The 13,102-nt window shown below is 34.9% G+C and overlaps 1 protein-coding gene across 1 annotated transcript in view; it reads left to right on the forward strand.

Annotated features, from left to right (window-relative positions):
- Positions 1 to 12,840, forward strand: part of LOC119065579 (short-chain dehydrogenase/reductase family 16C member 6-like) — a 33,326-nt gene extending 20,486 nt beyond the window's left edge. The window contains exons 6-7 of the mRNA XM_037167669.2: positions 10,468 to 10,593; positions 12,447 to 12,840. Coding sequence (XP_037023564.2) covers positions 10,468 to 10,593; positions 12,447 to 12,567 — 247 coding nt within the window. The 3' untranslated portion in view covers positions 12,568 to 12,840. The remainder of the gene's footprint in view (positions 1 to 10,467; positions 10,594 to 12,446) is intronic.
- Positions 12,841 to 13,102: the final 262 nt, after the last annotated feature.

Consider the following 13,102-nt stretch of genomic DNA (forward strand, 5'->3'; position numbering starts at 1 on the left):
TTATAACATTATAAACTATAAAAAGCTAGGAAGTATATATCTCCTTCAATGAGTAATGAGACTTTGATATATAAAATTTACCAAGCATATTGGCAAGAATTTTTTTAAAGTAATATATAGTGTTAGCCAGATATAGAGAAAATTTCCATATCCATACACCATGAGAAACCCAAGTGTTCCTCATTTTTGTAAGATTTTTGACTTGAAAAATGGCTTATATTTTGCCCAGAAACTTTACAATTAAGATTTATGCCACAAAAATAAATGTAGACATAAACTGAGATTTATCTACATAGATGATTATTACAAAACTGCTTTTATTCCATTGTATTAAGATATAATTGACATATAACATTGTATTAGTTTAAGGTATACAACATAATGGTTTGATATATTGTTCATATTAATAAATGATTACCACAATAAAGTTAGTTAACACCCATCACCTCACATAGTTACAATTTTCTTTTCCTGTGATGAGAACTTTTTTCTAATACTCACCTGAGGACATGATCATTGACTCTAGAAAGAGGGGAGGGGAGAGAGAGACAGAGAGAGGGAGAGAAGCATCAATCAGTTGCCTCTCACACATGCCCCAACCAGGACTAAACCCACAACCTAAGCCTATGCCCAAAGCAGGAACCAAACTCATGACCCTTTCGACTTAAAGAACAATGTTCCAACCAACTGCACCACACCAGCCAGGGCCTGTAGTGAGAAATTTTAAGACCTATTCTTTTTGCACCTTCCCAATGTAAAACACCATGTTGACTACAATCACCATGTTATATATAACATCCCCAGAATTTATAACTATTGTAACTGCAAGTATGTACCTTCTGACCATCTTCACCCATTTCCCCCATTTCTAGCCCCACTTCTGGCAATCACCAGTTGTTCTCTGTTTCTCTGAGCTTGGTTTTCCCCAAGTTTCATGTTTGAGATTCCACATGTGAGATCATACAGTATTTGCCTCTATATGTCTTATTTCACTTGACATAATGCCTTCAAGTTTCACGCATGTGATTTCAAATGGCAGGATTTTCTTTTTTCATAATTGAGTAATATTCCATTGTATGCAGTTGCACCAATTTACTTCCCCACAAACAAGGTGCGAAGGTTCTCTTTTTTCCACATCCTTTCCAACACTTGTTCTCTCTTGCCTTTTTTATAATAGCCACTTTAACAGATGTGGTTTTGCCTTGCATTTCCCTGAAGAGTTGTGACTTTGAGCATCTTTTTATGTACCTGTTAGCTATCTGCATGTCTTCTTTGAAAAAATGCCTATTAAGTTCCCCTGCCCATTTTAAAAACAATATTCTTTGTTTTTTGCTATTGGAGTGTGTGAGTTCTCTATATATTTTTGATACTAACTCTTTATTAGGTATATGATTTACAATTATTACCTTATATTCTATAGGTTACTGTTGTATTTTGTTGATGGTTTTCTTTTGCTGTTCAGAGCTTTTGAATTTGGAGTAGTTTCACTTGTTGATTTTTGCTTTTGTTACCTTTGCTTTGAGTGTCAAATCCAAAAAATCATTACCAAGATTGATGTCAAGGAGCTTGCCTTATATTTGATGGTCTTGGAGTTTTTGGTTTCAGATCTTACGTTCAAATCTCTAATCTATTTTGAGTTAACTTGTGTATGTGGTGTAGGATAGGGGTTCAGTTTCATGCTCTTACAAGTGGCTTCCATTTTCCTAGCACCATTTATTGAAAAGATCCTTTACCCATTGTATATTCTCAGAAATTTTATTGTAAATTGAGCACTTGTGCATGGGTTTATTTATGGGTCCTCTATTTTTTCCACTGACCTATATGTTTATTTTTATACCAGCACTATACTGTTTTGATTACTATAATTTTGTAATATAGTTTGAAGTCACAAAGTGTGGTACCTCTGGCTTTGGTTTTTTTTTTTTTCTCAGAATTACTTTGGCTGTTCAGGGTCTTTTGTGATTTTATACAAATTTTAAGATTGTTTTCTATTTCTACGCTATTTCTGTGAAAAATACCAATACAATTATGATAGGGATTACACTGAATCAGTAACTGCCTTTGGATGATACAGACTTTTAGCAATATTAATTATTCCAATCCATAAGCACAGAATATCTTTCCATTTATTTGTGTCTTCTTTGATTCATTTCACCACTGTCTTATTAGTTTCAGTGTACACATCTTTTACCTCTTTGGATAAATTTCTTCCTAGGTGTTTTATTCTGTTTGATGCAATTATAAATAGGATTTTTTTTCCTAATGTCTCTGTGATAGTTCATTGTTCAAATACAACTAAATTTTGTATATTGATTTTCTGTTGTGCAACTTTACTAAATTGGTTTATTAGTTCTGTATTCTTATGGATGGAGTATTTAGGGTTTTCGCTATATGATATCTGAAAATAGACAGAGTTTTACTTACTTGTTCCTTTCCAATTTGGTTTGGTTTGGTTTTGTTTGTTTTGTTTTGCCTAATTGTTCTGGATAGGTCTTCCATTGCTATGTTGAATAAATGAGGCAAGAGTGGGCATTCTTATCTTTTTTCCTTCTCTTAGAAGAAAAGCTTTCAGCTTTTCACCATTGAGTATGATGTTAGCTTTGGGTTTGTCATATGGCCTTTATTATGTTGAGGTAAGTTCTCTCTATAAAATTTATTTTCTTTACCTCTCTGCTTCTAACATTATTATTAAAGTAATAATATGTGTAAGAAATGATAATATATGGCTAAGTTCTATAAAATAAAAAAGCTGTTATGAGAGAGATAAGGGGCATATAATTTAGAATTGGATGGATTGGTCAGCGATAGACTCCCAGAGGAAGTGATGTGAAAATGAGACCCAAAGGAGTAGGAATTAACTAGGTGAAGAGCAAATTGGAAGAACAGATGATCAAAAAGAGCCGGGGATACTAAAGAACCTAAAAGAAAGCTAATGTGTCTTAGTAGAGTTGTTACTGAATCACCTCCTAAATTCAGGTTCATGAACCTGATGATCTAGTAGGCCAAAAACATCGAGACACTGGTTCTTGGGCACAGAGTATAGTTTATTTTATTTGGCCAAAGGGAGAGGATGGGAGAGCAAGATCTTTCAAGTCCATCTCTCTCAAAAAGCAAAGGGACAGAGTTTGTGTGGCTGGGGAGTAGGGAGATGTTGTTTCAGGGATCTAAGAGAAGGCTGCTTCTTTGGTCACAGATAACACTTCAGTTGGTCCGAAGGTTGTGGGTTATTGTTAAGCTGATTAACAGATAACACTTCTTAACATCAGCCTCCTTGGTGTCAGCTGCTGCCACAGCTACCTTGAAGACATTCTTTCTTTCTGCGAAACACTCTCATAAATTCTCCTGAAGACCCTGAAGTTATCCTCTTGCTTGACAAAAAATACATTAGCAACTTGTGACTACATTCTTGATAACAAAAGAAGTTGAGCAGGAAGATCAATTAACATGTGAACAAAGGCCTAATTAAGAATTAAATTATTTAATTCTACCTGAAAAATACTAGGAGCATTAATATCACAAGGGGCTTGGCTGCAAGTGAGAAAACTAAAAAGTCGGATAAAGTTGGAAACTATATGTACAGTTTTTCTTTCCAGAGGAACAATTTAACCTAAAAATAAAAGGACTTTTCAAAGGGAGAGGCAACAAGCATTTATTTAAGATCAGAGAATAGCTATTCAGTAAGCTCTAATTAGTGTTCTGATTAGGAGACAAAACAAGGGGTATTTATGATAAAGGAAAAGGAAATGTTACTTTTGCTGCATATGATGTGCACCCACGTTTTTGGCCCAAACTTTAATGAAAAAAATCTTTAATTTTAATTTTTTCAATGTTTAATTTATATATAGATACTTGTTTAGTATTATAAAGAAATTTTAGCTTTTATTTTTGAATATGTTAAGATACAAGAAATCTTATGTAACAAATAATTACAAAACACAAAAATAGATACCAGGGGTTTCAGGAACTATCCATGTATAATGCACATCCTTATTTTTCCCTCAGAAATTTGGGCAAAAAAAGTATGCATTATACATGACAGAATACATCAATAGAAGGAAGGCATTTCTATTGGTGTAATTACATAACATAGTAATGTTTATTTTATAAGTAATATTTTAAATTTTCAGTCCAGCAACTACTGCTACGGAAGTTATAATTCCTGCTTTCTTGTTTTCTTTGCAAACAATTCTTTGGCACATAAGTTTGCTTTAGGCCACATCCAAAGGTTATTTTGCCCTGTTTAACAATCCAAATGTTTGCACAATAAAACACGTAGGCAATTCTTCTGGGATGTCAATCTGGTGCCATTTTAAAGTGGCTCCATTATTTTTTTAAATTGTCAGCCATTTGCCAGCACATCACTGTTTATTATATGCTTCCTTTGTTTCATCAAAATTCTTCATAATAAATATTTTTAAATAAAAATAATAAATCAGGAGATCCAAGATGGTGGCATGATAGGTAAAAGCTATACTAACCACCACCCAAGACCAAACTGGAATTAACTAATTATAGAAAAATCATCCTGAATCATCAACTGAACACTAGCTGGAGAGAAGCCTTATAACCAAGGACTTATGGAAGGAGCCACAGCACCACAATGAAAATGACAGGAAGTGCAGAGGTCAGAGAGGGCTGGCTGAGTACCCATGGGTAGCAGCTGAAGTTCCAGAGGGATATTTCAGCAACTAGGGGGTTTCCCCCTGAGACGTGTGGTATCTAATCCCCAAGTTTTGATCCCCAGCCTAGAGCACTAGAACTGGGAAAGGAACCCAAATAACATCTGGCTATGAAAAGCACCAGGGTTTTTTCTGCCAGGGAGAGATGGCTAGAGATGCAGAGAGACTCTTAGAGGGCCATGCACAAAATTTGGTTTGCAGTCACTTAACCTGAGCTCCAGAAGAGGGAAGGCAGAGAAGACTAGAACCACATGGGAAGAGTCTGGGGTTAGTGGTGCTGGGGAGAGAACTGAAGGGTCAGCTGCCAAGATCCCTGTGCTCAATCATCCCCCATACTGCAGAAGCCATCTTTCTCAGGCAGAGTTCTCCCCTCCCAGTGGCATCTACCTGAGGGAAAGCAATAGCCATCTTTAAGAATCCCTCTCATCCCATCCTATGGAGTTTAAGCCAGGCCGTAGAGGAGTACATTTGGAGGTTACCTCAATGATTAGCCTAACAGAAAGGCTGCAGGTGAAGGCTAAGCTCTGGGAGCTCTGAGACTTTATCTGACCCTCCCCCAGGCACAAGGCTAGTAAAATCCAGTCCTGGTCTGCAGCTTGATTCTTTCTGTACACATCCAGACATAGTAGATGAAGCCACAAGCTATAGATCACTGCTAGTTCCAAACAGGTTGCCCAGAGCCAGTGACAAGCAGAGTCTGTCTAGAGGCCGATCCTTGCAGATCTACCAGAGTCTTTGCAGATCTATCCAATACAAAGAAACAAACCCAAAGAGGAAGTCAAAATGGGAAGACAAAGAAACAGGCCTCAAATGAAAGAATGAAAGAAATCTCCAGAAGAAGAACCAAATGAAGTGGAAGCAAGCAATTTAACAGATATAGAGTTTAGAGTAATGATTATAAGGATGCTCAACAGCATGTAAAAAGTCATAGAAACCATTAAAAAGGACTAGTCCAAAATAAAGAAGGCAATATTTGAAATAAATAATACACTGGAAGACATAAATAGTAAGTTAGATGAGGCAGAGGATTAAATCAGCAATTAAGAAGACAAAGTAGAAAAAAACAACCAAGAAGAACAGCTAAAAAAAATAATTTAAAAAAATGAGGACAGTTTAAGAAACCTTTGGAGCAACATGGGAACACCAGAAAAAAAGAGTGAGCAAGGGACCGAGAACTTATTTGAATAAATAATGACTGAAAACTTCCCTGATGTGGTGAAGGAAAAAGACACAAGAAGTCCAGGAAGTACAGCATCCCAAACAAGATGAAACCAAGGAGGCCCACTCCAAGACATACCAAATTAAAATGGCAAAGCTTAAAAACATAAAAGCCACAAGAGAAAAGCAGACAGCTACCTACAACAGAGTTCCCATAAGACTGTCATCTGATTTCTCAACAGAAACATTTCAGGCCTGAAGGGATTAGTATAAAATATTCAAGGTGATGAAAAGCAAGGAATTACAACCAAGGCTACTTTGCCCAGTAAGGCTATCATCTAAAACTGAAGAAGAAATAAACAGCTTCCCAGACAAGAAAAAGATAAAGGAGTTAGTTACCACCAACCCAGTATTGCAACAAGTATTACAGGGCTTGCTTTAAGAAGAAGAAAAAGAAAAACAAAAAAAGAGGAAAATAGTAGAGAATAAAATAACAATAAATATGTATCTATCAATAATCACCTTAAATGTAAATGGCTTAAATGCTCCAAAGTACATAGGGTAGCTGAATGGATCAGAAAACAGGACCTGTCTCCAAGAGAACCACCTCAGATTGAAAGAGACACACAGACTAAATGTCAAGGAACGAATAAAGACATTTCATATAAATGGAAAAGAAAAAGCAGCATGGGTAACAATATTTATATCCAATGTAACAGAGTTTAAAACCAAGGCTATAGTAAAAGACAAAGAAGGGCACTACATAATGACAAAGGAAATAATTCGACAAGAGGATATAACTCTAGTAAACATTTATGTCCCCAACATAGGAGCACCAAAATATGTAAAGCAAATCTTGATGAACTGAAAGGGAGAAATGAAATACATTCATAGTTGGAGATTTTAATACCCCATTGACTTCAACAGATACATCTTCCAGACATAAAATCAACAGGGAAACAGTGTACTTAAGTGACACACTAAACCAAATGGATTTAATTGATACCTACAGAGCATTTTTCCTCAAAGAAGAAGAATATACATTCTTTTCAAGTGCACATGGGATGTTTCTATGACAGAGTACATGCCAGGACACAAAAAAAACTCAATAAATTTAAGAAGACTGAAATCATATCAAGCATCGTCTCTGACCACAATGCTTTGAAACTAAGTATCGACCACAATAAGAAAACTGAAAAATACACAAAGACATGGAAGCTAAATAACATATTATTAAACAATGAATAGGCCAACAATTAGATCAAGGATGAAATCAAAAAATACCTTGAAACAAATTAAAATAAAGACACAACAACCCAAAATCTGTGGCACATTGGAAAAGCCATCCTAAAAGGGAAATTTATAGCATTACCAGCCTATCTCAAGAAATAATAAAGAACTGAAATAAACAATATAACCTTTGTACTTAAATGAACTTGAAAAAAAACAACAAAGTCCAAAGTGAATAAAAGGAAGGTAATAAGAAAGATCAGAGCAGAAATAAACAAAAATAGAGTCAAAAAATGATGCAAAAGATCAATGAATCTAAGAGCTGGTTCTTTGAAAAGATAAACAAGATTGACAAATCTTTAACCAGACTTATCAAAAGAAAAAAGAGAGAGGACTCAAATAACTAAAATCAAACATGAAAGAGGAGAAATAACAACTAACACCGAAGAAGTACAAAGGACTGTAAGAAAATATTATGAACAACTATATGTCAAGAAATTGGATAACCTGGACAAAATGGATAAATTCCTAGAAACATACAGTCTTCCAAAACTAAGTCTGGAAGAATCAAAGAATCTGAATAGACAGATTACACCTACTGAAATCGCAGCAATAATCAAAAACTCCCACCAAGCAAAAGCCCTGGGCTTCACAGGTGAATTTTCTGAGAACTACCACCTCTTCTTCTTAAACTGTGTCATAAAATTCAAAAGGGAAGACTCCTAAGTCCATTTTATGAGGATAAGCATTAGGATAATACTTATTATCCTAATTCCACAACCACATAAAGACACTACAAAAAAAAAGTTACAGGCCAATATCCCTGATGAACATAGATGCTAAAATCCTCAACAAAATATTAGCAAACTGAATACAACAATACATCAAAAAATGTATACACCAAGATCAAATAGGATTTATTCTGGGAATGCAACCTTGGTATAACATTTGCAAATTAATAAGTGTGATTCACCACATAAACAAAATGAATGATAAAAACCACATGTTCATATAACTAGATGCAGAAAAAGCATTTGATAAATCCAGCACCCATTTATGATCAAAATGCTCCGCAAGGTGGAAGTAGAGAGAATGTACCTAAACATAACAAAAGGCATATATGACAAAGCCACGGCCCACATCATACTCTATGAGCAAACACTAAGTATTTCCCTTCAGATCAGGAACAAACAGGGATGTCCATTTCACCTCTCATTCAACATAGTACTGGAAGTCCTAGCCACAGCAATCAGACAAGAAGAAACAAAAGGCATCCAAATTGGAAAGGAAGCAGTTAAACTGTCATTATGTGCTGATGACATGATACTGTACATAGAGGACCCCAAAGATTCCACCAAGAAACTACTAGACCTGGTAAGTAAATTCAGCAAAGCAGTAGGATAAAAATTAATGTCCAGAAATCCAGTTGCATTTGTATATGCCAATAATGAACTAACAGAAAGAGAAATTAAGAAAACAACTGTATTCATAATTGCTTCAAAAAGAAATAATTGGAGATGTAAAAGACCTGTACCTGGAAAATTATAAGACACTGAGAAAGAAACTAAAGATACAAATAAGTGGAAGCATATACTGTGTTCATGGACAGGAAGAATTGTCATCATTAAAATGTCCCTGCTACCCAAATCAATCTACAGATTCAATGTAATTCCTATCAAGATACCAATGGTATATTTCACAGAACTAGAACAAATATTCCAAAAATGTATATGGAACAACAAATGGCCCCAAATTATAACAGCGATCTTGAGTAAGAAAAACAAAGTTGGAGTAAGAAAAACAAACTTTTTCATATTAAGCTACTTAATATGAAACTATACTATAAGGCCATAGTAATCAAAACAACATGGTACGGACACATAGATCAATGGAACAGAACAGAGACCCCAGAAATAAACCCACACCTTTATAGTCAATTAACATATGACAGAGGAAATAAGCACATACAATGTAAAAACATGTTTATCTGATGCATTTATATATTGCAGAATAATTGTCATAATAGCTCTAGCTGACATCTAATTACCATTACTTTTTTCTTTTAAGAACATTTAAGATCTGCTCTTTTAGCAGCAATCAAATTTTACATAGAGTATTATTAGCTATAATCACCCTGCTGCATATTAGATCCCCAGCAGTTGGTAATATAACTTTAATCCCCATCTCCCCATTTTCCCCATCTCTTAGCCTCTGTTTCTCTCACTTTGGCTTTTTAGATTCCACATATAAGTGACACAGTATTTATCTTCCTCTGATTATTTCACTTTGCATAATGCCATCAAGTTTCATCCAAGTTGTCACAAACAAAAAGATCTCCAAATCTTGGCAATGTAAATAGTACTGCAAATGAACACAGAGAGCATATGTCTCTATGAGATCCTGATATATACCCAGAAATGGGATTGCTGGATCATATGGTAGTTCTACTTTTAACTTTTTGAGGGATGTCCATATCATTTTCTATAGTGGCTGAATCAAATTACAATCCCACCAGCAATGTATGAATGTTCTCTTTTCTACACATCCTTGACAACACTTATCTCTTGGCTTTTCGACAAGAGTCCTTCTAAGAATTGTGGGGTGATATCTCATTGTGGTTTTGCTTTGCATTTCCCTAATGATGAGTGATATTGTGCACCTTTTCATGTACATGTTGGTCAATTGCATGGTTTTGTTTTTTGGAAAACTATCTTAATAAGTGGAGAAGCCCTTTAGGATATAGTCCTAGGGAACTTTTAGTCATATAAAATATAAATACTAATTACCAACATTTAATTATGGGAAATCAATCATATTTCAAAAATCAGCCTAAACAGAGTATCTTGAGGGGGTGTGGTTCAAGTAATAAAGAAACATTTTATGAAAGTATCATATGTCAAATGATACTTTTGACATATGTATCATTTGAGTTTTATTCATATGTTTATCCCATTTCAACTCCAATTGACTTTTATCAACACCTAATTGTGCATAATGCTATAAAAATGGTCTGCCTAAAATATAGACACATTATACATACTCAAGATTTTTCTACAAAATAATTTTTTGCAATTTTGCTTCTTCACAGTAGAACAATTACTTGATATTTGAGTTGAAGGCGAGGGAAGAAAAATCTAAAAGCAATTGCCTTTATAAGTCCAGACCATCACATGGCAGAAAATCAATAAAGGCAGTGATTCCACACCAAGAAATTAAATGTATTAGCTCTGGTCCCAAATATTGGTCATGAGAAAAAATACAACACATTTCCTAATATTTATATTTTGTTTTAATATTCACAGCTATTGCTATAACTCCATATCTGAAAGTTAATAATTAATGCTCATGATGACAACAAAAAATAACACTTTAATTATATAACTCTTTATTTTTATTCCAGGTTCCCACTTCTGTTGCCTTTACTGGAGCAGGAGTATGTGGCCCGAAAAATTGTAAATGCTATTTTAGAAGAACAAATCTACTTAATAATGCCAAAATTTATGTATTTTGGAATGATCATTAAACAGTAAGTTAATAATGACCTCTCTATCATTTTGGTTATTTTTAACAAATTGTCCCATCATTGCTACCTCTTTTGCCAAAAAGCAACTTCATATTTTTTAATGGTAAAAAGAAGAACTTTCATTGCATAAGGACAATCTACTGGACTATGGCTAGTTGTGTTTTGGGTTTTCCAGACACCGAGAAAATTTAGCCATGTATTATGCTTCAAAGGATACAACATATTTACTTCAAGAGAAACAAATAGCACCAAAATTATTATTATTTATTATTATTATTATTATTATTATTATTGTGGTTGTTGTAATTGGTTAATTCTTCTGGTTCAACTAATGTAGAGTTCTATTTTGAAAACAAAGAAAAAAAAACCTGAGTGTTTTGCCAGAAAAATATTAAGGCTTTCTGGCAAATTCACTGTTTCCTTTAGCAAAAGAGCACCTACAATTTCATACAACCCAATGCCGTGAGCTCCAGAGTATTTGTGAATGAATTTGGCCCAGGTTCACTGTCTTCTCTGGAGATAAAGGAGAACAACACCACTCACCAGATGCCTACAGGTGCCAGACTGTGTGATAGTTTTGTATGCATTTTCTCACACTTAGGGAATCTAGGATTTAATGAGAATAAGTAATTTGTGCAGAGCTAACCAGCTAAATCCTGGAACAAAGTTGCAAACCAAAATTTCAAATTCATAACAGATCTTAAACTGTGACCATCAGGATATACTCCTCCCCTGCTGTAAATTACTGACACAACACAGTAGAAAGCACAACCAGTGATTCACTTTTATAAAATTATTAATAAATCTAGTACTTTTGTTACTATATTCATACCTTATTCAAAAAAGTTTTGTGACATGTTAGGTTTATTCATGCATTCACTGAACATGTACACACATGGGAAGTTATAACATGGTACCTGCTATTCATCCATACTTCAGAGCTGCCTGGACAAAGCAGCTATGTCAAAGTTTCTGATGCCTTTTTTACCACTCATCATACCTATGGTTATTAGCAACTATCCTCATTGCTAGATTGCACGCTCCCTGAGAACAGGACACATTTTCTGAATTGTTACCAGCTCCAAGCTCCAGGCTTAGTACAGTATTTAACACAGAATATGCACACAATAAATATTTACTAAGTTGAGTTGAGCAGAACTGAGCTGATCTAAGCAGAACAAAGCTGAAAGTGCAGCTCCTCTATTTCAAGGAACTAAAGCAGGGGTGTCAAACTCATTTTAACCGGGGGCCGCATTAGCTTTGTGGTTGCCTTCAAAGGGCCAAATGTGATTTTAGGACTATATAAATGTAACTACTCCTTAACTAAGGGCAAGGAGCTCAGGGCTGCCGCCAGGTGAAAATAAAGTACCAGTGAGATAAAACAAGGTGGAGGGCTGGATTCGGCCCACAGACCTTGTGTTTGCTACCTGGAAACTACAGCAATCAATGGTTCTCAGCCTCGGGTGTACATTGGAACTACCTGGAGAACATTGAAAACTGATGCCTGGGCCCTATCCCAAGAAATTCTGCTTAAACCGGTCTTGTTTCCCTTCTCATTTTTGCTACTGTTTGTTAGTCTAGTTCATAAGGATGTATATAGTCTTTCTACAGGACTCAGTGAGTGTAATATATGGATAAACCATGGCCTGAGCATTGGGATTTTTCCAGACTCCCCAGATGTAGGACGGCACTCAGCATAGGCGACATAGCCTTCCTTTGTTCATCCCTTTCGTTTAATGACGTATCCACAGCATGAATCGGGACGTCACACTTGGTGCAATTTGAAAGTGATCATTGCAAAGAACTGTCTTTGACTCCTCTAACAGCATTATGATTTTTCTTATGCTTTTCCCTAGAGTAATACCTTCAAAGATGATAATTGCCTTACTTGAGTACCTTGGCATAGCTACTTGCATGAACTCTTTCAGAGAGCAAGCGCAAGTTCATACTGAAACGGAGAAGCAGCACCAAAGCTGAAGCCTCAGATGTGGTAATAAAAGAATATGTTATGAGGACAAGCTATCTGGAACTCCTCTAATGTGAAATCATTCCAGTGTACCAATGATTACTAAGGCATTTGAAAGTGCCAACCTTATGCCCAGGACATTGTTTACATATCGACAATTTTTCTAGCCACTCAAATTATGTATGCAGTTTTTTCTATTATTTTTAGTTTGGCAGATAAGGACATCACAGCCATTCCAATGAATTTAGTAAATGTAATGTATTGACAAAACCATATTAATATAAATTAACCCTAATTTAATTTTTAAAGACATAATACTTTTAGAAAGGGGTTATTATAAATAATGATTTTATAAATCAGTGTCTTATGCTGATAATTTGTTAACATCTGACTTAAAGAAACATTGGTTTTTGTAATTAGGAAAAAATGCTTATATCACAAAGTGAAGGTTTTTTTGTATTACTTATTAATTCCTACTGGAGTTGGATGATTATATTAAGTTCCTTAATAGGCTTGAATCTCCTTATTCAATAAAATAAATCCATA

The sequence above is a fragment of the Artibeus jamaicensis genome, unplaced genomic scaffold (genome assembly GCF_021234435.1).
Source record: "Artibeus jamaicensis isolate MK-2021 breed Jamaican fruit bat unplaced genomic scaffold, CSHL_Jam_final scaffold_916, whole genome shotgun sequence".
In the NCBI taxonomy this organism is placed as follows: Eukaryota; Metazoa; Chordata; class Mammalia; order Chiroptera; family Phyllostomidae; genus Artibeus; species Artibeus jamaicensis.